Here is a 26,107-nt window from a genome sequence, read left to right on the forward strand (position 1 = left end):
TCTAATGGGTCAGATCATTCATCTTCTGGTTTTATACCTAAACTTTCAAGCTCCCAAAATTTCTTTATCTGATCAGATATTATATCTTCCTCAACTACGATATTAAAGGCTGTGGACGTGTGTATTGTACCTGTAGTATAAGGCTGTGGACGTGTGTGTTGTACCTTTAGTGTAACGTAGCATAGACCAACCGAATAACATTTCAGCATTGTCTAAACACTTAAGTTTCCCAGTCACTATATCATAATAATAATCAGCTCCTATCAAAAGAGTAATTTTTTCTTTGTAATCCCAAGAGTCTGCGAGTTGTAAACCTTCTAACTGTTTGCCTAAAATGTGTTCACCCAGTTTAGGAGGTGGTAAATCAGAACTTGAAATTTGTTTAGTCACAAGAGCTTCAATTTTGATTTTCAAATTCGGTGTTTCCTTGTTCTGTAATTTTATCTTAACAATGCCAAATGTTTTTCTAATGGGTGTTTTATTTCCTAACGTTAATACTGAAAGAGTCTCTGTTCGAATAATAAGGAAGCTTCAATTTATCCACGATTTCTTTTTTCACGAAAGAACGCATACTACCTGAATCCAGTAGAGCTCTAATTAAAACCGACTGAGTATTTGTTCGAAGTGTTATGCAACACGTTTGATGTGAAATAGTTTGAATTTTGCTCTGTGATAATGCTGAAAGAGCATGCGAATCTTCTATACCTTTATTTTTTCCATTTAGTTCTTTCTCAGCTCAAAAGCATATTGAACAGTTATGTCGACCTGTGCACTTGGAGCAGACAAGGTCGCTTCTACATTGCTTTATGCGGTGATTCGATTTAAGGCAAAGGAAACATCTTGCTTGCTTATGCAATATATTTCTCTTCTCATCAACTGTCAATGATTCACTGTCTTCAGTAACATGTTTGGGTGTATTTCAAAACAGACACCAATTAGTAGTTTTGTTTTCTTTGACCGGCGCCAACAGCTGCTGAGTGGAATGGGTGATACTTCCCTTTCCACCCTTCTCTTTATAAACACAGGAAGTGTTTTCTGATTTATGAGTGGAGAGCAAAAGATGGCTTCTCTCGCAACTTTCCAGTTCTGAGCGAACAAACTGCAATAACTTATCCCCATAAAAAAAAAAAAAGATGACAAATCCATTTTACGGTTGAATTCTAACTCACATGGCAGAGTTTTCATTATGGCCAGAATCAACATATAACTGTATTTATCTGGTGTGACTTCTAATGATTTCAAGCTGCGTATTTGAGTTTCTATAGTGTCCCAAAATTTGCAAAGTTTTAAAGTGTCACTGGATTTGATTACTGGGGTAGGATTCAGGAGTTTTTGCATGTGCGAGTTTATAGTTATATCTTTTCTGCCAAACCTGTTTTTAAGTATTTCAATAACTCATCATTCAAAATTTGTTTCTGAAATACAAAATCCTTCTATCGAGTTTGCAGCATTGCTGCATAAGTACGATTTTAAATAATTAAATTTTTCGATCTTTATTAACCCTTTGCGACACGCATATTTAAAATATATTTTAATCTTTAAAAAATGCCTTAGAATAAGTCAGATGGACTTACTTAAGTGCCTTTAAGGCTTGAAAAAAAAAATCTGCGCTTTTATTTTTTACGGGAGAAGGTGGGATACCGTTTGTCCCACCATGCAACTAGCACATGTCTTATAGCATATTGGTGTATAGCAGGGGAAAAAAATCATATGTGGAATGAATAAACAAAATAAAGGGTGCATTCTAAAATATTCATAATAAACACACTAAAATGCATTTTGTACTTATTGCATATATGCACGACTTGAAAAATTTTGCAAATTGCACACTTTGCATATATATATTTAATATTTTTAAATTTTAGGAACAAAAGAAAATATTTTCTTGAATATTATTTTAAGATTAAAATTTGATACTCGTACATATGAGACTAAATAAAATATTAAAATTGACACTTGATTCAAAAACATTTGTATATGATTAAAATTGAAAAAAAGTCATTTTTCATGAAACTTTGAAAAACATGTTGTTTCATTCTTTTGTAAGCATAGAGGCACTTCACATGTTTCACACATCCAAAATGTTCATCGTTCTTCTTTCGATGTGCTGCAATAGGCACATCTTCTCCTGCTCGTTCTCTTTGGCGTGTGACTTACATGTTTTAGTCTCTTTTCTGGTTGTACGAACGGGTTTTTAGTTTTTATTTGAACTGGGGATTCCAGTTTTCTTTTCAGCTCTTTCTTGCCTGCAAGTGCCGTTAGACCTTCTATAACTGAGAGAAGAAAATCTTTCATTGTTTTTACATCATGATCGGATTCACGAACAAACTTAAATAGAATAAATGCGTTTACTATACTTGCATCTAAAAAGTAAAAAAAAAAAAAAAATCATGTGCCACCATTTCTTGCTTTTGCGGTCTATTTCATATAGTCCTTTCAGTTGATCAATCAGTCGACATATCCCATATTCTTATTGTATGAAATAATGCTGTTTGAACACAGTACTTTTTTTTTTTTTTTTTTTTTTTTGTCTTTCCATCTCGTTCTTTTCTATTAATTTCTTTCATTTCGGTTGCCTTTTCCAAGCAAGACAGGATAGAAACGGATCTTTTATCCTTCCATTTTATGCAATAAATTGAATCATCGCTAACTGAAAAGTCTATATATTCTCTTGACATAAATTTGTCTTTTAAATTTTTGGGTAGATACTTCCAATTCATATTTACAGTGCCACATGCATAGATGGCAGTCACATGCATAGACGGGTCTGTGTCTTTAAAAAGCGAAACAAATTATAACTACTTCCCTTTCTTCTTCAGCAATAACTTCAACCTCAGTTATTCTCTCCTGGATTTCAATTTCATCTGAATCAGAACTGACATCTGAAGCATTTGAGTCGCAATCGGATGGCAATTCAGCAAAAAGATCCAAAGCTTCCTGAGTTAACTTTTTTCTAGACATTTTAGCACATCAGAGCATACAACGGATGTAAAAGCGCGCGCAATCACGAAAAAAGTAGATGCAAAAAAGAAAAGAAAAGTAATCGTGAGTGCTGCCATCTATTGAGTGGAAATTCAAGTGTGTGGTGGGACAAATTTTAACCCACTTATTTCAACTGCAAAATTAATGTTATAAAATATTGAATCCAATTAAGATTTTTGAAAATAAAATACCTTTGAATATTAAAAAGAATCGTACATATTATAAATTGTATACCAAAATTTTTAAAATATTGAAAAATGCGAGATACATGGATATCACTCTTGTGATCCTATTTTGAATATTTTTTGCTTATAAACTTAAGCCCTGGTATAGTAGTAACATCTACTGAGAAAAATAATAACTAAAATAGATTATTTTTAAAAAATAGATTATTTTTAAAAGATTAGAAAATTTCTAACGGAAATTGCTAAGTGAGAAAATAAATATTAATTAGGTGGGACATATATTGACCCACCATGCCGCAAAGGGTTAAAGATTCATTATCGTGGATTGCTACTTTGAAAGAGTTCCAAAAACTTGTCCACAAGGTATAATCTCCGTAGAATTTAGCGATGGTTAATTTTGGTAGACGTGTACATTTATTACTTTCGATTTTAAAATTAGTTTTCATTATCTGAATTTGTTACTTTATTTAATTCTTTCAATTTTTTATTAACTCTGAATTGCCATAACTGAATTTCCTCTTCGTATTCGATGGAAGATAGAATTTCTGTTTCAAACTCTTCCACCTCTGATTTCAAGTCGCGCTCTATCTGATCATCTAACTCACTCAGAGTTTTCGATTTCATTATTAATTGATCTAAATTTTCTTCTAATGTACTTGTATCAATTTCTTCTTTATTCAATTCGGTTTCGATTTTTTTTAGAATCTTGGACATGGTGGTCCTGATAATTTTTCGTTTTGATTTTAATTTAACAACAGACTCTTCCACAATTGTTACTTTACAAAATAGAAAATTTAGCCTTTCCTTTGCTGTCTTTGCACACTTGCAATGTGCTAAATCCAATTTTGGTGGCCCTATGCACCAGCTGTTTCAAAATATTCTAAGATTGCTATAAATCAACATCAATCACTTTTAAAATATAGCTTTTAATATGTACAATGTTTACAGATCATTAATTAAAACATGGTGGTTCAGTTATCAAACAAATGTATATGCTTTCACAATCGAAATCTTTTAAATAGGAACCGAAGTGTTCCTAAAGTGTGTGAAGCATCTAAACATCCATCTATCGAGCTGCCGGTGGGCATATTTCACAAGTGCACATCAGCGGAGCCACTGAGGGATTGACCAATGAGCTTCTTTGCTCTTGTGACGCTAAATCATCATGCTTCTGAGTGTAAGTTTGTTTACGTTTTAATTTGTATTTGTTTTGCAGTTATAAATGTATGGCATAATAGTAGAAAATCTGAAAGTGATTTCATTTTATGAGTTTAATTAATTGCTGACTTTCGCGAATTTTATCATGCATGGATATTTGGATTGATATTCACGGCATGTATTATAGAACAGCATCGAGAAAATGACTCAAGCTACTATTAGCCTCGAATATTATGCATTTTCTAATGATTATATCCATTGTTAACATTAAAAGCCTATGTAAATAAATTCAGTATATTCATTGTGAAGGAATAAATTCATTCTGTTTGATGAGTATTTCTCGTGTAGATAGTACATTTAAGAGTGAGCAGTTATTAAATGTGAAATTTAACATACGAATGGAAATTAGTGAAGTTCACTTTGAATAAAATTCTGCGTTGGCTAATATTATAGAACAGCTTTTCATATAGACTGCAATAAAAAGTGCTGACTTCTATTTACATATATAATTAGTGTAAATATTTTTCTCATATGCATAGTTTTATATAAAGATAGCATTTGGGCTCAGATGTTTAAAACATATTTCTTTCTTCATCTTATTTATCACTTATTAAGTAATATTTCACGTGGATATTTTTGAGCAGTATCCCAATATGTGCTTGCATTTATCTCAAATTCTCTCAACCAAGTAGTAAAATCGTCCCAATTGGTTATATTTGTTTCACAATCGTAACAATTGCTTATATTAGATCTAACTTCAAAATAAAAATTTCGCTTATATTAGATCTAACTTTGCAATGAAGAAAGCGACGATGCTTTAGTTATTTTGTACGGAAAATTGCGTGGCAAAATATTTTCAACCATGTTTCTTAAAGCGTGCGATAGGTAATGTGACGTGATAGAAATATTAATGAATACCCATTGGTCCATCCTATAAGCCACTCCCTCGTTGGCTACACAGATGTGCACTTGGGAAATATGCTGCCAGTGGAGCATATATGGAAATTCAGAAAGCACGTCACGTTTCACACATGACGCTATCACCATCTATCAATTAATCAAAATAATTTCCACAAGCATAATGTGTGATGAAATTGCATAACTGTAATTTATTCCATGTGTATCTGTATGTATGTATCTGGCCATATGTGTTCCATATGTATCTGGCCCTCTTATGCCTTCCAGTAATTTTGAGAAGTACTAGAGATTTCTCAGTGGATGGGGAAAACTATGCAAGACCAGGGAAAGTGTTAGTTTCTGAATTGAGTAGTTGTTAGTTCAGAGTGGAGTATTGAGAAATCCATGAAAGCCTAGAGTATGAGAGCACATAATCACAAAAACTTCTTTTGTATGTAAATAGAGTTGAAATCAGTTATAGGTTTGTCAGGAGAAAAAATGAATAAAAGGTAATTATTTCAAATTCATAATAACTTTTCACAGTTTGATTTCATTCTGCACAATATCTGATCATTAAATGCTGGGCACAGAACTTATTTCAAAGCTATTAGAGCAAAGAAAACATTCAAATTTATTTGCAGTTTAAAACTTTCGCTAGCACAATTTATATCTGGAGCTTTTCACATTCTTTTGCTATGAAGTAATAAAATATAATGCTAATGAACTGAATAATATTTTATAATTATCTTTTTCAAAGGTTATCGGCACTTGAGACTTTTATCAAATAATGGAGATCCTCTGTATAATACCACTCTATTTATATACATCACCATGACCACAAGATCTGAAAAACAGGTAATGGTATTCATAATTTTCTTTTAAGTTATACAGTCAAAAGTCGTTAATCCAGACTCGTCTGGACTTTGATTCCGGATTATCGATTTTTCCAGATTACGGATCATCAGTTTAAATCTGGTAAGATGGCATGCAGAAATTATAAAATTAAAAATATGAAACTGTAATTAATGAAATAAAGAGCAATTATGATCTAAAGGGTATCAAAATTTACAAAAAAAAAAAAGCTTAATATTTATTTGTTTACTTTATTTAACATTTCTTTAAATGTAAGTTGTTTAAGTTGCTTCGTTTTATGTGATAATACTTTCTCTTTAATTCTATAAACAGACATAATTTCTTGTTCAGTTACAAAGTATCGCTGTTCAAGTCCTATAATTGCTGTGTCGAGAATACCGACTAATTTGTCAATCGAAATTTTTTCGTTTTCAATAACCTCTGTGTCACTTTCTTCACTATCGGAAGCGAGTTATGATGATGAGAAATTTGATTTAAATCATATCAAAGACGGAGTACATTGAGATGAAATACTACATTTGGTAAGGAATTATAAGCTAAATAAAATAAAAACATCTGCCCTGAAGATAAGGATAGTGCTGACAAATCAACTTCCAATTCATAGCGCGCCGTGGCGTTTTCCTTCCCCCCTCCCCACCGCAGAGCAACATGAAATTGAAAAACAGATTTCAGAATGGTTAGACAAACAAAGGATATGCCTTTATCCATTTTTTGCAGCAATTCCACTTTTTGTTTGATGGACATCGAAACATACTTTCGCTTTGTAGATCATTTAGCAGCTGCAGCATCGGAAATTCTATTTGACGTAATCAAAAGTTCAAGCTTACTTTTATAAAATTGCTCTAACAGTCTGCAAAAAATGATAAGCCGGATCCAATTCGAAGATTAAGGAACAACGCAATCTGCAACATTAACTGAAATAGCTAATTAGATAATTTTAGCTTATACCATCCGTTATACATTAAATGCGCATGCATAAACGTATTATGCGCATGTGCACACGCATATGCACAGCGGTAAAGGTCTTGCACGCATGCGTAAACGCGACGCATGCACAGAAAGTTTGTAGCTTTGAGATCCGGATTATAGATCATTCCGGATTATGGGTGTCTGAATTAACGACTTTTGACTGTATATGAATTTTATTTCATCCCAGAATTTGTTTTAGTTAAATATAATATTGAAAGATAAAAATTGATCACCACATTTTGACTTTTTTTTTTTTTTTTTTTTTTTTTTTTTTTGTTCATTTTCTTTTCAAGTATGAACTTGTTTTCTTAAAATATTCCAAAGTATATTGTACAGCACACTATGCACATTTAAGATTTTTGGCAATCTCAAGATTTTCTTTTCATTTTTAAAAAAACAAGATCTGATATAATTCCTTCTTAAGGTCTCTATGTTTAGGCATTTTTTAAAGAATTTGTGTGATTTTCAGATTTTTCAACTAGCTAGCACAACACAGTAATGCAGCTTGCCCTGAAACAAAGTAAATTGGAAATTTTAATAAAAGTCATTTTTAAAGAAAAAAAATATAATTAATTAACCATCTGACTGGACAGGCTTTTTGCTAAGAAGGTACAAATTTCTCAAAACTAATAAGAGAAAAAATTATTTTCTTGATTTTTATGTAAAACTTCTCCTTGTATTTTGTATGTGAATTTGTGTACCTTTAATATATTGTCTTAATTTCTCTCACATAGTTTAATATACACATATATATGCATTCTTACACATATCACAAAAATTATCTTGCACATATCTGACTTTGCCAGTCAGAGGGTTTAAAAGTTGAACTGTTTGTTCACTTTCATACTTCATGTAATAACTTTAAAAAGAAATTTATAATTGTATGCAGATTAGTATTTCTTATCTGACTACTTTTAAAGCTATCTTTAAAATACTGGGGTGCCCGACACTTTTGACCAAGGTTGTATTTTCTTTAATATGAATGCTTAATGTTAATCCATCTTTTTAAGAATGTTTAGTTGATACTCTGATTTACTAGAGTTATATTCTGAGTTTCTGAGATATTCTCAGTTTAATTGGTGTTCATAAATTGAATGAGATTTCGTTTATTTATTTATTTTATTTATTATTATGTTTGGCTAATTCAAAATAATTTCTCTACAGAGATCTAAAAGGAGGAAAGCTTGGTTGAATATGAAATGTGTGGGTATAAAACAAGCAGATGACGTATTTAAGGTATTAATTCAATTTAAAATATATATATTCAAAAATTTTTTGAATAATCTATAATTTTTGTTAAAGTTGTATGTTGTTTAAAATCATAAAATTTTTTATATGTTATATAACAAATTTTGTAGGAAAAGCATAAAAATGTGTTTAGCTAATTTAATTATCTGTAATTAATGTTGTAAAATTTAGTAGTATTCGTGATATGATACAATTTTAGAGGTAGTTTGTTAAATTATATTGTTATCTTAGTTAAACATTACTGTTCTCTAATTTATTTTTTTAATTATAATAAAAATTTTAATTTATTTAAATATTTAGAATCACCAAAACTTTTTTTGGGAGGTATATGTATCTGTTTAAATTGTTTTGTTATAAATTATATAAATATCTAAAATTTTCTTCACATAAGTAAAAATAATACTTCATGAAGTAAGCAATAAATCTGATGTATGTTTTCATAAAGTAAGAAAAAGATAAACTTAATTATTATCCAATCCAATTTTGTGTGTTTTCTGAAGTAAAATAATTACGTGAAGTTGTTAAACATTGTGGCAAGTAATTTAAAAATGTAAGCGAAATTCTGAACAATTAGTCAGCCATGAGTTAATGAGTAAACTTGTTTCTGTCTGTCAGTTTCCAATCTAATCGGTATTTCAGTTTAAAAGCTTAGTGCATTTATTACAAGAGCTACTGAACATGATCTTCCTAAAATATGCATTATATGTCAAAAGTTTTCTTAAAAAAAAAAAGAGAGAGAGAGAAATTGAAGATAGAACGAGATTGATTTAAACTGCCAAACTATTCTGTTAGAAATAACATTGTTAGTTTTTTTCTAAGAGACCTTTTTATGAATCTGGATAATTCTTAAATTCCATAACTTCATTCATCTATTCAATTTATTATAAAATGCTCAAACTAGAAAAGCAGTATAATTTCACAGTCAATACAATTAGCACCCAGACACATAAATAATCCATTACTCATTATTATTGATTTCATGATTATGCATTTAAGTTTTAAAATCATTTGGAAAGTATTTTTTATTGATGAATTGTGTTTCCTTTACTCATAAAATCTCTCTCTCTCTAAATGTTACCAACAACAATTGACCGATTTGAACCATTTACTGGTTGAAAAAAGGCCAGAATACTGAAATAGGCAATACAAAATCATTTCTTCATAACAATGCTCCATCGCATATGGCTAAACCAGTTCGCGACATGTTGGAAGCACTCAGCTGGGAAGTTCTACCGTATGTGGCTTACTCACCAGACTTGGCTGCTTCTGATTATCACTTGTTTGCATCGATGGATCATGCACTTGCTAAGCAGCGCTTTGGTTTGTACGAAGATGTGATAAAAATGGTTCGATGAATGGTTTGCAGAAAAAAGGGAAAGATTTTTACTGCCATGTTATTCACAAATAGGCCAAAAGATTGAAAAAGTATATAACAAGTGATGGAGCATACTTTGAATAAAGCACTTTTTATCATTTTTCCGGATTTAACATGTTTTTTTAGAAAACAAAAAATCTGTATTTTGTACTTATACACCTGTAAAGCAGTAAGAATGAGAGAAAGGAACTCAAGCCATGTATTGGTATGAAATGAAAACAACTATGAAATAATTTCTTTAAATCTTTCATGCCAACTGTCACACATATGTGACAGTCTGGAATACCCTCACTTCCTGGCTGGCACGCCAGTATGACAGAGCATTTTCTCATTCACCCCATCCATCACACATTCATGTCAGAATTTTAGAATGTTTTAGAAATAAATATTTTTTGCACAAGTTGGCATTATATGTCCATAGGATTTCAGATAAGTGTAAATTTGATCTTCATTTTCTGCTCAAAATGAGATGACATGCACACACACATACTCTTGGATTTTGATTACATAAACATAAGGCAAAAAGCATGTTCTCAACTCTCAGGCTTTGTGATGGCCTTTTTAAATGCACATGTAGTATTTATTAATAAGTGTTATAAAAGGTGATTTTTAGAGCATTAGGTGATTCTTTAAATGTGCACATAGTATTTATTTATAAATATTATATATATATATATATTTCTGCTGACCAGGTGGTATAATGGTTAGGCAGGCCTACTGCAGTACTGAAGGGCCCGAGTTCAAATCCGGGAGAATGTATGGTTGGTACTGCCTGTCCTGGAGGCAGTGGTAGCTGCCCCTAAAATAAAATGGCCATCACTTCTGGCCTTAGGAGTGGCCAAAGCTGAATAAGCCAAAAACAAAAAACAAAAAAAAAAATCCTCAGAATATGATGATTGGATTTGTTTGCAGTCCAGTTTTTAATCAAGAATTGTACCTTGTCTGTGTGAAATGTTTCTATTTTAAGTGTTGCAATGTTGAAGCATCAAAATTCTTTACCAAATTATGTGAATCTAAATCTAGTTATTTCTTTGATGGCAATGCTTCATTTGTTCGTGCTGTTGCAAAAATCTTCCAGAAAGGCAAATGAGCGATTATGAATGCAAGGATTGTGACATAGGACTGTGGTGTAGATCCCTGCTTTGAAATTTATCGCATCAAAAATGAATTTTAAGTAAAATATTAAGTACTGAAAAGTAGTTAATGTACAGAATAAAAATATTTAAACAGAAAAACTTCAAGTGTATGATGTATGCAAATGAAAGAGTATGTAAAGCATCTACCGCATACATACTCTACATAACATTATTAAACAACACGTTCATTCTACATTGTTGGGGAAAATATCATTATTTCTGCAGAAATGCAGTATTTTTTTTTAATCAACTGGCAAACTCCGTAGTCCCATTATGATCTGTTGCAATATAGATACTCAATGTATAAAGAAACACTAAACAGAAAATGATGGTTGAATTTCAGAAATGCATATCAATGTATAATTAGGTATGCTAACTTCATGCCTGGATTTCCACATAAACGCTCTCTGACAACATCCTGGTTTGTCACACATCTATTTTGGTGACATTACTGTATTACCTCATGAATACTTTTTTATGGTTTTACAATGAGGGGCAGATAATCGGGAAGTACCAAAACATTTATCAGACAACAATGTGGACATGTTTTATTTCCCCCCCCCTTGCAAGCAAATTGATTGTGATGTTATGGCTATATAGTATATTTTTAATACAATAGATAAACTTCTTAAGTAACTGGTCTTTGAATTTGATTTAATCCAGGCCATCTCATTTACTTATAGAAAATTCACAGTTTAGTCAAGAATTAAAAACGCTGAATGCCAACATTAGGAACTTGATTTAATTCTGTAAAATATCCGTGTATTTTGTGTCTGCTTACAAAAATCCCATTCTTTGTGAAATGAAATTTTAAAATGCTTCATTCATACATTTAACAAATAATATCCTCATCAATAAATTATCTGAAAAATCGGTTTTAAAATAAAATGCAAGCTAGGTCTATATAATGAATTTCAAATTGTGGAGAAAATAATAAATTGCACTTCTCTTGTTCAGAAAAATATGTGTAGATTTTGTACTTAAAAAGGAAACCTATTTTTCTGCTTAATTTGTATATATAAAAGTTTGTAATTGGGAAAGGAAGTAAAGTTATCAGGTTCAAAGTTCCGCCTTACTTTCTTTGGGAACATGCAAAGACCCTGACTCGGAACAGGGAGCTTACTAAAGCTATGTTCAATAAATGTGGGAAGTACACAAGATACACAGGAAGGGTATACGAAACCCTTTATTTTTCACTCTTTACAATAATTTCCGTACTTCGGAAATACAGAGACCAACTACTTGTGGTCTGAACGTAAGAATATAAAAATATTTAACTAAACTCTAACTTAAGTTTGGAACAATAAACAAGGGCCTACGTGGAAGATTGGCCATATATTAACAGGAAGCCGTATGTAGTACAGAGAACTGTTAACACTACAATATGTTTAAAATTATCAAGAGGATTAAACCTCTGGCCTGGAAGGCAACCAGCAACCGAGTAAAACTGCTAAGGTAAGCGGCCTGCTTCGACTAACTCCTTGCTCTCTCTCGCTTGGCAAAAAGCCACAACTTAAGTACTTGGCGTTCGCCAGACAAATTTTGCATAAATAAGTTAAAGCTTTTAATTCTGGCCGGAAGTAGAAAATAAGAAGTGATAGTAAAGATTTAAAATAAAAATAAACATTAGTAAAACTTAAGATCCTTACAAAGTATATAAATATAAATGTCAAAACAAGCAAACTAATGTGATAGGTATTATTAATAATCAACCACCAACCAGTATAGTGGTTAGTATCGCTGACTGCTGTGCCAAAGGTGGAAAGGGAGAAGGGTGGGAGATCCTCGGACCCATCCCCCCCCCACTGCTGGGTGCGTCCATCAAAATTTAGGTGGGCGGAAATGAACTAAATCGTACTGTCACCTGTATGGTGCTCAAGGCTGTTGCAATGACAGGCATATTCTAGCGCTTCTTGCCCCAAGGAATTTCATGGCCTTGGGCTGACCATGTTAGACAAGTGAGCATAAGCAACAACAACAATAATTAATTATTAGCATACAAAATTATAAATTTCTTATTTAAAAATATGTAATGAAAATTGCCGTAAGTGTTTAGAGAATTGTGAGTAACTAATTCTCTGCTGATATCTTGATTAACAATAATTTTTTAATGCTTAAGTTTTATACAAAGATTAAAATTTAAACTAAAGCATGTTTAATATAATAGTATTATAGTAGTGTAAGTAATTTTTATTGCAGCATGCAGTTTTTAATTTTTACATTTAGATAAATGTTATGATTTTTTTTAATAAAAAATTTCACAATTTTTATGAAAATTTTTTCAACAGCATATCTAATGTTATCTTAGTTGATTACATGCACATATATATGCTGTTCTGAAATTGTTTGTATGAGAATTTCATGATTCCATCTCCACCTTTCATTATATTGCGTAATAATAGAAAGAAACTTATAAAAAATTTCAATTTTCAAACTAATGTAAATGTTTTATAATTATTGTTTTGAAAAGTTTTGGATTTTCCTTTGTTATAGAATGCAGAAAGTCACTTAGCTGAAGCATATAAAATGCGAGTAGATGAAGAACAAGCAATGCTTGATTTGTGTAAAGAGTGTGGTGTACCTGATAGTGCGAACATTGTTCAATGTTTGCGTGTTCTTTCACTAAGAATGGCTAGTTGTCCTGCAGTTACAAGTTGGGAAATAACAAGTATTAATAATGTAAGTATTACCTTTAATAGGAAAATGCAGGAATTTACTTTAGAACATAATACAGTGGAGCCTCAGATCGTGAATGTTCCACAAATTATCTGAACAAAAAGTCCTTTTGATGATAAACAGTGTTTGGAGTTACTAACACTCAACAACAAATGAATTTCAAATTCTGTTTAATATTTAGGGGCATCCAGAAATATCATTTTAATATTTTTCCTTGCTGATCTCTGATTAAGTGATTTTCAGGAGCATGTGTTTGGTCTCGAAGAAATCATGGATAGATGGCATGCAGAGATTTTGAGACCTTTGACACTTACAATGTTTTTATTATTATTACTTGTATTATGTCTACTGCAGCTACTATACTTGAAAGTTAACATAGAACATATGCATGAATTATTAGAGGACCATAAAAATGAGATGAACAAGAAAGAACTGAACAACTTCATAAGCAACAAAAGGCAATTGTGAAGGGAATGTCTTCAGAGGAAGGGAGGAAAGATGACACTATTTCTTTAACTCTCAAATTTTTTATAAAACAAGATGGCAAGATGAGAAGTTTCATTTAGTGATATCGCCCTGATTAAGCACTAGCAAGTTACAGCATAATCATTTTCTATGACAGCACAATGCCTCACTTTATAATCATTTTGAAATATAGACAACAACAAATCACAGGGCAGCAATTCTTACTGAAACAAATCCTCAGTAAGTCTTAAGCAGAATTAAATGGTCCTCAGAGACCCTCCCCACTAAAAAGAGGAGAATGCCACAAGAAAAGTGTCAGTCAATGTTTTACGTTTTTATGGAAAGCGACTCCTCATCCATCTCTCCACTTCCTTTTCTTCATCACTTTTTGCTTATGACTTTCATTCCCCTTCATACAGGTATAGTAAAATTAAATTTCATGTACTTTATCTGTTTGATTCTATGTTTTTCTTTTTTGTCATAGATTTAATTATTTTCATTAATTTTTATGAACTTACAAAGTATTATTGTTATGAAGTTTAAATAATCATCTGTAGTACAGGAACAAATTAATCTATATTACATTTATTCCTGTGTTCCTTGAAAATAGTTTCTGTTCATAAACGTTTTAGATGAGAAAGTACTTCAAGAACAAATTAAATTCCTGAACTGAGGTTCCACTGCCTTTAAATAACTCTGTTTATTTAAATATTGTATTATGAATATTTAAAACAAGCTTCTGTATTAGTAGATAAGTGAAAACTTTTAATAATTGGCACAAATAAGCAAAAATGTTTTACTGACTGTGCTTTATTTGAAGCTTAAAATTCCTGTTACAGTATTCAAACTTGAGAGAGAATTTTTCAAATACTTTGTTGTGGATAAAATTTGATAAACCACTGAGCTGTATTGATAATGAAATTTTGAGTTGTATTAAACATATTGTATTAAAACATCTAATTTTTCTGGCCTGGGTTTTAATTTTGTGAAACATTCTTCTTAAGACAGATTATTTTGTAATGCTGAGTTAAAGTAAACAGTTTAACCTCAGTTTAAATACTAGATTATATTACAGTACCACACATTAGCTGCATTATAGAGCAGTCAGTCAAATGTTATGCTTATGTTATGCAAACTCCTTTTGCAGATTTTAGCTTTAAAGCAAAAATTATATATATAATCTATTATTTTTTTCTTAAACCAATCTTTTACCTCTTGGCCTTTAACTATTATCTACGCAGCAAGTGTTATTGGTAGTGCTTAAGCAAGACAAGTTAATCTAAAATAGTAAGTTATAGATTAAATACAAATAACCTAATGTATTGGATATATATTTACTGATCATTGTACCTTCTTGGATACATTAGAAATACTTATTTATTGTTATAAATTTAGTTCTGCTTTTCATAATTGCATTTTAAAATTACAATATATAAAGTTATATTTTATAAAATCAAAATTCCTTCATATTCTTGATAGGCAGCTGTAAGCAATTTTAATTTTAGTAAATTCAAAAATCAAGTGATAATTTATTTATTTAATTTTGAATGTAATTATATGCTTATGTTATGTAGTTAACTATAATTTTTCTGCTGTTAATGTGCTATAAATAAAATTGTATTCACTTTATAATAAAAGTAGCTCAGTAAAAAAAATAAACTATTCCATTTAACAATTTAACCATGTTGTGCTTAACCCATAAAATATGATTTGATGTTAATTTGATAATCTTTCTGTGCCCCCTTCCTGTAGCAACCATCTGTAAAGGTTTGTGGTGAACTTACACCATGCCTGTGTAAAGCAGTTTCATTATTAGAAAAGGTAATTATCAGTTTTACACTTTTGAATACAGTATGTTGTTTTGTATAAGCTGACTTTGAACAAGGCTTGTTGCATAAATATTATCAATTCAATCCATGTACAGCATTTCTTTTCCTGAAAACTTAACTATTGACCATCCTGCTGTTGATCTTAAATTTTACAAATAGCATACACTGTTGATTAACACATAGTTTATGTGTTACATGTGTTAGGTATTCTGCTTTTATACTAAAATAAGTCAAAGAAAAGGAATTTGTGGTAAGAAAACCATAAGGAAGGAAAACTGCAATTATAATGTATATATTTATTGATAATTAAGTTTACATTCATTCTTTACAATGTAAATCATTTAGTTAACATTAATATTCATTGATATTGACACAAAATGTCATGTGGATGATATATGTACTACTAACATTTATTATTTGAGGAACAACTGCACTATAAGCTAATATGCAAATTTGCTTGCTTTGAAATTATGGTTATATTTTCCAAGACTAATGTAAAATAAATTAAAAATTAAAGTCATGGTGACTTAACATGTCATTGGGCTGACTGGCTATGAAATGAGCTCTTCTTTTCCTCTTATATATATTTCATGAGATAAATGGAATAATTTCCATACAAATGCTTCTCATACATTTGTTTAAAATGTGTTGTACATATAAAAATATTCACATATTAGGAGATCTGTCTAATTGAACTCTGAATGGAAAGAAAAGTTTTGCTAGAATTTTTTTAATAGTAAACAAATGATGTATAATCGGCCATTTCCCTAACACAATATATTTCTGCTGGGCTGTTACAGAAACAATATCATAGTCATCTTTAATGATACGTGACAATGCTCTGAAACTATTTGTATTTGAAACTAAATTTATCGGGATATCCTTTTATATATATATATATATATTAACCCTCTGGCTGCTCATCCCGCAATTTCCACAGGCAACTCAAATGTAGCAAAATCTGTTCATCCCGCGATTTGCACAGGCATGTGTTTTTCCTCCTTTATTGAGGAGCATATCCCATTTAACGACTGAAATAAATTATATATAGTATTGGACTTTTAGTTTATGTTTTGGCCAATAGATATCGTAAGTTATCCACTAAATTGCGGCATTTGAAGACACGTGGTATTACCGCTCAAACTTCACTTTTGCCACTTTTTTCTTACAGAAATGGCTGCTAGAAAAGGTTCAGCGATTATCTTGATTATTTAATTAAATTATTGAATTATTTATAGATTAATAATTAGTTTGATTATTAAATAGATTTATTGAATCTGGTGCAAAAACTGTGAAGTTGAACTTTGCTTTGAACCCTGTTTTGAACTCTATCAGACTAAACTGCATTTCTAAGATATGTTTTCCTCAGTGCTTTATATTTTCTAAAATTTATATTTTACTTTTTTATATTATGCAATAAATAGAAATTAATTGTAATTCAACTGAAATTTATTTAAAAATTTGGGGGGGGTGATAACATCTGAAATTGGTTTTTCTGGCAACTTAGTTTCTCATGATAAAAATCTATAAAAAAAAATATTTTCTAGAAAGGAAAAATGCATTTTTTCAATTATCCAATATATATTGATTTAAAATATGAAACAAAAATTTCACAATTTTTGAAGCGATTTTGGTCCACAAATTGAGCAGTCGGAGGGTTAAGCTCATAAAATTATTCTGAGCTTAAACTGAACTGTTCATTTTATTATTTATATTTCCATGTTAATTTAATTATAATATTAGAAAAAGATTTAACTTTGTAAAAGTTTGCTAAAAATATGTTCAAACATTTGTGTAAATACTTTCTACATAGAAAAATTCATTTTAACCATGTGGACTAGAACAACATTTGTTAAAAGTTTCCTGTCATAGCACTTAGAAATAATACTTTTTTTTTTTTTTTTTTTTTTTTTTTTTTTTTTTAAATTTCATGCTGCTTATTTGTAGTTAAGGCATAAGTCTGCTTGTAAATTTTCGAATCCTTAAAATGGTCTTTATAAAATTTTAGATTTATTAAAATTTCTGTGTGAAAAAAACTTGTATTTCCATTTAGCCTTTATAATTGTAATACATCATATTATAAATGTTTCTGTAAAATATCTGTAAAACTGTATCTGTTCTGTAAAACTCCTGGTTTTAACCAATTAGCCTGAAGATTTTTTAAATATTGCTATTTTTTAATTCTGCATTCATTATATGAAATTCTTACACAAAGTTATGCAATTATGATTGGAAAACTTTACATGCAAGTAAAAGAATCCTTCTGATTAAGAGTTCTTTACCAATACTGGGAAGGAAAAGTGCTATTTAATCTGTTTGTTATAAATATTTTGCACTCTATTTTTTCATCACTTTTTATATAATTGATAAGGACTGATGAAATTTTGTACAAGGAAAACCATATATTACTCAAGACTGTAATGAAAACAGATTTCATCTGATAAGGTAAGCCAAAAAAAAAAAAAAAAAAAAGGATGATACCATGATTGTAAGGATTTTTGTGCTCAATGTGCTCATAATGAGAAAAGATCCTATGAAAGCCTCTTGAATTTTTGCATGGAACAAAATTTTATGTGTTAAATAAAAAATTCTATGAATGAAAGGGATTTTGAGTTGCAAAAGATGGTAAAAAGTGAGATGAATACTCAACTATCCATCTCTCTTTTAACCATCAGTTTCTATCATTGATCAGCACTAAGACAGGGTGAAAAACAATTTTCTCCTCTGGCATTTCTTAAAGTTATTTAGTATAACTATTAAAATTTAACTGAATATATGAGCTCTTTATTAGTATCAGTAGTCATTTCAGTTTTAAAGTGAATCAACCAGTTGATTAAATTATTAACTGATTATTTATAAGTTTAGGATATACATGTTCAAAGTTTTGATTATGTCCTTTTGATTTTCATAAAGAAAATAAAAGTAAATCTGAAATTATATGTTTTCTAAGCATAATTTTTAACTGATGTATATTTAACTGTATTACAGGTATTGATTGAATATTGTTATATTAAAAAAACTGCTCATGAAACACTTAAAGTCGTAAGTATAATCTGCTTCTGTTTTGCATTTTTTTAATTAAAAAATTTTAATTAATTTAAGCAATTTCTCTTGAAGCTGTCAGGTCTGTATAAAACTGGTGAAGCAGCTTGGTGTGAAATGATGCAAAATACATCTAATCTTGGATCAAAAGGAAGAAAAGTAGAAAAGGTTAGAAAACATCAATACATTTGTTTCTGTGTTTTTGTAATAGCTAAATCATTTTAAACATATTTATGTATATGCATGTAGCTCTATGTGTATGCACATTAATAGATACATATATAGTATTTGAATCCTGTTGTAATGAACTTCAAGCAATTGAAAGTTTGGTTCACTGTAACCAATAATTTGCTATATTCAGTCAGATAAAAAGATTCTCACATAAAATGTGTAAAATTTAAATAATGAATTATTCCTACTTCTCCCCCCCCCAAAAAAAAATTTTTTTTTTTTTCTACCAAAGGCTACCAAAGGTGAATGATGAATCTTTTTTTTAATGTTATTGAGATACAATTATACAATTATTATTTAGCTCAGTTACCAAATTTTCTTTCCAGTTTCACTGTATATTAATAATATTCCTCTTAGCAGAATTATCACACTTCTGATCTTTCTGTTTAATTACACATAACTTTGAATAATTATTTTATCCATAAAAGTATAAAAACATTAAAATTTAAAAACAAAACATATTGATGAATTCAGCTTTAACTTTTGCATAACTTCTGAGTACAAAAATGATTTGTTTCAGCTGCCATGATGCAGATTGCAGGAAATTTTTTTTCTGTATTTTTGGTCCCAAAGTTGAAAGAATTCCATCACTTTTGGTTCTACAGTTTGTATGAATGAAAACTTATTAATGAAATGTATTGCAGCCTTGGCATCTGCTGTAGTCGGGAGATCATTTTCTGTATATTGCATTTCCTCAACATCTTCATCTGCATCAGAAGAAGAATCTCCAACATAGCATTCCTCGTTTTAATTTCTATCATAATATCTTCATCATTTAGATCCTGCATTCAACAACATTAACTCTCCATCACATTTTGAAAATATTGAAATGCAATATTTTCTAGTGCGTCAGCAATAGGCAAAATCTCTTCAAAATGCTTAAAACAAGCTGCTTCCTGTGATGATACTTCAGGCTTCTGATCACTCCTTGGTCCGTACCATCTCAAGTTTCATTCGGGGACAAGAAAACATAATTGATCCATTCTAAGTTTCCAACTCTATTACATTTGTCAACCCAGAGATTTTTTTCACTTTTTTGGTCAACATACAACTTCAACAATAACTCTTCAAACAGTTTACAATTTTGACATCATCCCTGCCTTACGATTAACTTTTTAGGAAACGGGAGGTTGTTTCACATTTTTAAGCATCTTCGCTTTTGGAATTTTCCAGTCAAAAAAAAAAAAAAAGAAAAGAAAAAAAGAAAGAAAGAAAGAAAAAGAAGAGCTTGTGGTGGCTCTCAGTATCATTCATAGTTTGTAATCTAGCATTTTTATTTTTCACTGTCATATTATAAAGTTCCATTTTATCCACATATTATGCAATGTTTTGAATCTGAAAAATAAGCAAGGTATAATGCTATAAAGCACAATTTATGAAACAGTTTTTAGCAAAAGCAAAATAGCTATGTAATTAATTAAAAACGTCTGTTTAATTTTTTCATGGTAAGAGTTTTTCCCATTTCTCAGAATATTCAGAATTCTCAGAATATGCATCAGTTTTCTCTTTCTCTACTTTTCACTAGACACAAGCATGGAAAATATCAAAAATGCTTCTAATCTTATCTTATGGACAAGCATTATAGAAAGGAATTTTTTTATTAATAAAGAAATTGAAAACTGACAATTTAAGATTCATCTAATATGTCTTAATGCATGATACACAATGCTGGCGTTAGGCATTTTGCCATCTGACGCAGTCTCTGTGGATCCTACCTGGTGCCTTTCTAAATTCTGCTTCCAATGCCTGGTATGGCAAAAATTATGCCATACCAGCTCTGTGACCGAACCTTACCATATGTATTTCATATTTCTTCTGAATGTTTGTATTACTAAAGAAATAAAATTAGCAGCTTTTTCCATACATTCTAAATGCATTTTGTCTTTTAGAATAACAGAAATCTTTAATTAAATCCAAAAGTGAAAAGGAAATGGGTTGAAGAAACGAACTAAATATGTAAAGAGAAGGAAAATTATTCTTCATAGATATGTAGTTATTATTATGTAAATTACCCAGTTGTTAACAATTTCAGCCTTTACTATTTATAATTTCCCATTTCTATTTCTTCACCAGAATGCAAATCACTGAGACAGTTTTTAAATTGAGGTTTTTGGAGTGTAAGACAAGAGTGTGTTTCTGACCTCCACTTGCTCCCTGTATTAGTTCCTATCAGCTCTGATAATTTCCATTCCCGCTACTGACATTTGAGTTTATTATGACGATAGAGTTAACCAGATTAAATTGAGCACTAGTCCATATTTTTAGTTTGGATATTGAAACTTGTTTAATTACATCACCATGAGCTGTAATTGAGTTTGTTAGCATAAGAACATGCCTTTATAATCTAATTTCTTTTTAAATAAGAAACTTATTTAAACCTCTGATTTATAGTTACTTTCAGACATAGTCACGTCTGTCGGGGGGGGGATTATTTAACTTTTACTAGATCAAGTAAACCTCATTGTGGAGCGGTTGACAGTTAGGAGATAAAACACACAGAAACTAATGAGAACATTGTTTTGCGTATTGAGACAAATTTTTAATTGTTAGAAGAGATGCTTAAGGAGAAGGAAATCGATAAAAATTAGCCAAAATATCTGGGCAGGCTTCTATCAAATTAAAAAGATGCATAATTATTTTGTTGAGTTTTGTTGCTACAAAACATAAATGTTTAATGTGTAATTATCCTAATATTGTTTTAAAATGAATGTCATAAATTACATGTATTTTAAACTGTGAAATTTTATTAGATTGTGATATTAATAGGGTTTTTTTAACAAATATTATTAAAAAATAAATTTAATTTGATAGTGTCCATGTAAATCCATATCTAATACCTAATTTAATTACTTATAACTAAGTGCTTACCCTTAAAAATTATCTTTGCATATTAAGCCAGTTATTGCCTTTCATTAACATTTACTGTGGTCACAAGGTAAAACACAAAAATGTAAAAATTCATGTAAAACTTATTCTTCGCATCTAGTGAAACTTAAAATAATTCAAAGCAACTTATCTTTAGTGCTTTAGTGGCTTAATAGAACCTTAAAGTATATTAACTGAATTACAACCCCTGGAACTCTGCACGGAGCTATGACACTAACTGTGTGAGACAGAACTCAGCTAACTTTCAAAACTTACTTTTAACTTACTACATCAGGTCTTTCAGGTTTGTTCTGTTCAGCAGGCAATCAGGAGTGATGACAAAAGCTACTTTTTTTGTTATGAATCATGCTGATTATGATTTTAATGCTCATTTTAACCTATGCTGCTTGACATAAAAATCTACTTACTATTTACTAAACCTCTAGACTGAGGTGACAAAATGAGACAAAAAAAAAAAGAACTGTTAGTAAAACGTAACTAAAATGTCACTTATCTTCTTTCAAATATGTCCAGTTATTATAAGTGTAAAATATATAATGCTACTTGATAAATTTCATAATATTTATTTTATTCTCATAGTAATAATTATGTTAATTAAGCGATGTTTAATAATAATGCATCCTACTTACGGATCTCTTTTATTTTTAGGATGGTATTAAAAAGTGCAGTTCAGGCATAGATATATTTTTAATTGAATTTATTCAGTTCCCATTTGCTCATAGGGTCTTAATTTTTTTCATTAATGGTCCTTAAATGTCCTTAATTTCTGTATGAAGAAATGTGTACAAACCCTGAATCGGAATAAGTTGAAGATTTAATAATTAAGATTCTAATCCTGTTTGATTCAGTTCTTTAGCTAGTACTATGGTTCTTTGATTAATTACTCAAAACAGTTTATCGTGTATTTTTTTAAACCCTATAGTATAAATATATTTCATAAGTCTAACTCTTAAGTATGTGTTTTGAGCCATTAGTCTAACTAGTTGTAACTGGAAAATACGTTAATGAATGTAAGTTTTGTTTTTATTTTTATAGTTATAATTTTGATTAAATAGAAAAGGTTTTAATTTAGTTATATTGTTGAATATTAAAACTGTCTTTGCTTTAGAATAACCTGCTTTTAGTATAATAATTTTTTACTAATGCTTCAAAATAGTAATACAAAAATTACTTCCTGTTCTCAAGGTTGTTGAGAATTTTCTGTGGAATATGACTATGCTTGCTACTCAGACTGACTTGCTGAAAGTTGTTTATGAACAGAGTTGTATAGCTCTAGATCAGGTAACTTTATGTGTAATTTTAACACAGTGAGCCACTAATTTACTCCTACTCTGTTAAATATTTAATAATTCTTATTCTTGTAGTCATTCATTATTATATAAAAACAGATTTCATTGTATAGGGTCTAAAAAAATTGATATTGAAACTTTAAGGGGTGATAGAACATGGCAAATGTAAAAATTTTGCAATACAATGTGTGGTGGAGTGCAAAATGTCAATGTTGAAATACAGTAAGTATGAAGAATATGGAGAACAAAAAGTCATTTTGAACAGAGATATTTATAAGAAATATTGTTTAATATTTACAAACATTATTCAAATCAATGACTCACAACTATTGATACAATAACTATTATGATACATGCATCATTAATGACAACAAATATCATTTATGAGAGACTAAGCTAACATTTTCTGTGTTAAAAGCATTGAAAGAAAAACCATTTTGCATCTTTTGAAGCCAAGTGCCATTCGAATTTAGTCACGTTTTCATATGAGTGTAAGGAGCTGAAGTAGTGTTGGCTCTATGCAAGAGAGGACTGTCACCTATTCCGATAAATGGTATAGACATGTTAATTAGTGGGGGACGGTTGTAAGAAATTTTAATTTTCTCTTGGTTTTTTATAAGCAAAATTAATTATTGAGCTTTTATTGCTATATTTTAGTTCAGCTTCATGAAAGCAATCTTGCGGTACTTGAAAAAATTCAAAGTAAAATATATTGTTCCAGCAACTCCAAGTTTCAACTATGGAGAAGGAAGTGGGATAAAAAGCTACTCCTCTTACAACAGAACATGCACAATCAACCTATGAAGCTGTTTATGACAGGACACATCTCAGCTGTTATTGTCGCAACTTTATGCTTTTGATCACATTTTATGCGATAATGTGTTTTCAAAAGACCAAAATAATGAAAAAAAGTAAATGTAATCCACATGTTCTTATTTGCATAAATATGAAACATTATATCTATTATTCCAAAGCAGAATATTATATGACAGGTGTGGCCAAAGTGCGGCATGTGATCCTGATATGGCTCTCGCAGGCAATTTGTGTGGCTCGTGCATATAAAATATATGTATGAAATATGGTAAACTAAAACTCAGTGTCCAAAAAGAAGTAATTAGTTAAAGGAGTAATTTACAAAGTTATCAGGGATTTCTTTCTATTTAAAACCTCCTCCACTACTTCTATAATGATGCAAATATGAACTTGTGGCTTTTAGAAAATCTAGATGCAACTCTCGAACATTCCTGAATTCAAACATGCGGCTCTTCCTGACATGAAGTTTGACCAATCCTGTTATATGATTTCCAAATGATTAATGAATGCAAACTTAAGATGCAGTCCGTTTTGCTAGCCTTCTACTGTTTCTGAGATATAATGCTTTCAATTATTAATCTTTTAAGAAATTCATCATTCAGACCACCACAACTTTCTTTTCAATTAAAAAGGAAAGTTGTGGTGGTTGTATCGTACACGAAAGAAAAATGTAATTACTTTTTTTAAATCAAAATTTGTGATACTGTAATATATACATGCAAGATAAAAAATATGAAAGCAAACATGTTAATTTTAATTGGTTAAAACCTTTTTTTTTTTAATTTGGGAACTTCCTCTCTCTATCTTAAAAATAGTGCCACTATAAGTCTAAACTGCGTCATTCAAATTAATCATGTTATCCCACGTAACGCTTAATTCAGATACCTCATGCCCAATCAATGAATTAAAAACCAAAACTTTTCTAACCTGAAGTGAAACTTTTGACTCCCTCCCTTCTTCCTCTGCATAGTTGCAACACTTCTGCTTAGACTTTCCTTCTGGCCAGACACTCTGCGGCTACCTTCTTTGTTCACTGAATATACACCGAGCTAATAAAAATGTAGGGTTCATAAGATGCTCGTCCATGTGTGAACTAAATTATTGTGAATCCCGAATTGCTTTCCTCGATAATAAAATTATCTTGAATTCGGCCATGTTTTTTGGTCAAGTTCCTTCGCTGATCATCTATTATGCCACCACAAAGTTCCAAATTATTCATATCATGTCACATATACACATGTGTGCATGTGTGATGCTAATGTAGTTTGTGGCAGATAATTTGATATTAGATGACAGGTTGGTTAAGAAAACATTAATGCATGTTTTAATCATGTCCGAGAAAACTGCTGTTAATGACTGGATGGAATTTTAGAAGAAGAATGACCAGATTGGTAGTTAAACATCATTTATTTTTACTTACTGGTACTTAACTGGTCACTTAACTGGTAGAACACTAGAGATACTTAACACACCCCACAGTTTTAGATTTAAAATTACATCTTGCATAAGGAAGAATAACTAGCAGAAACTAAACAACAAGCAGCCAGCAGGAAGATGAAGTGGCAAAAGAGAATGTGTCATTGGTTGTGGTATTTTTATAAGTTTGTAAAATCTGTTTAGTTTTGGATAGCAACTAGGCAATGCACAGTGCAGAGAAAGAGTTATACAAAATGGTTACAAAACTTATCTTTGAATCAGGGATGTGTTTAATTAAAATTTGTAAATTTGAAGGTTTATTGCCAGTTGATTTAAATTAAGTTTAATAATTTTGTTTCATATTTTAAATTTTACATATTGTCCCTTCAAAGAGAAAGAAGCCTGAGAAGAATGCAGTAGTATAAGCAAAGGAATAGAAATTTTGGAGAATATTTGTAATATTTACAATTGCAAAAATATAATATAGTTTTGTCAAAGATACACTTTGCACTATTTTGAGTCACTCTGCCACATGTTATGTCACACTTTCCCTACACTATGACAACTTTTGCCCCATCGCTATCCAGAACTAAAACAAAGATTTTCCGAGCTTATAAAAATACTGCAACCAAGCAGG

At 30.3% G+C, this 26,107-nt stretch overlaps 1 protein-coding gene across 2 annotated transcripts in view; it reads left to right on the plus strand.

Moving 5' to 3' along the window:
* LOC118187231 (inactive phospholipase C-like protein 1) overlaps positions 1-26,107 on the plus strand; it is a 106,141-nt gene that overhangs the window by 72,711 nt on the left and 7,323 nt on the right. For both annotated transcript variants that reach the window (XM_035357399.2, XM_035357400.2), the window contains exons 19-25: positions 5,980-6,077; positions 8,229-8,300; positions 13,317-13,502; positions 15,717-15,785; positions 18,782-18,835; positions 18,911-19,003; positions 23,138-23,233. In XM_035357399.2, coding sequence (XP_035213290.2) covers positions 5,980-6,077; positions 8,229-8,300; positions 13,317-13,502; positions 15,717-15,785; positions 18,782-18,835; positions 18,911-19,003; positions 23,138-23,233 — 668 coding nt within the window. The remainder of the gene's footprint in view (positions 1-5,979; positions 6,078-8,228; positions 8,301-13,316; positions 13,503-15,716; positions 15,786-18,781; positions 18,836-18,910; positions 19,004-23,137; positions 23,234-26,107) is intronic.

Source organism: Stegodyphus dumicola, chromosome 6 (assembly GCF_044657685.1).
Source record: "Stegodyphus dumicola isolate Sdum_Otavi_A_Nest chromosome 6, ASM4465768v1".
Taxonomy (NCBI): domain Eukaryota; kingdom Metazoa; phylum Arthropoda; class Arachnida; order Araneae; family Eresidae; genus Stegodyphus; species Stegodyphus dumicola.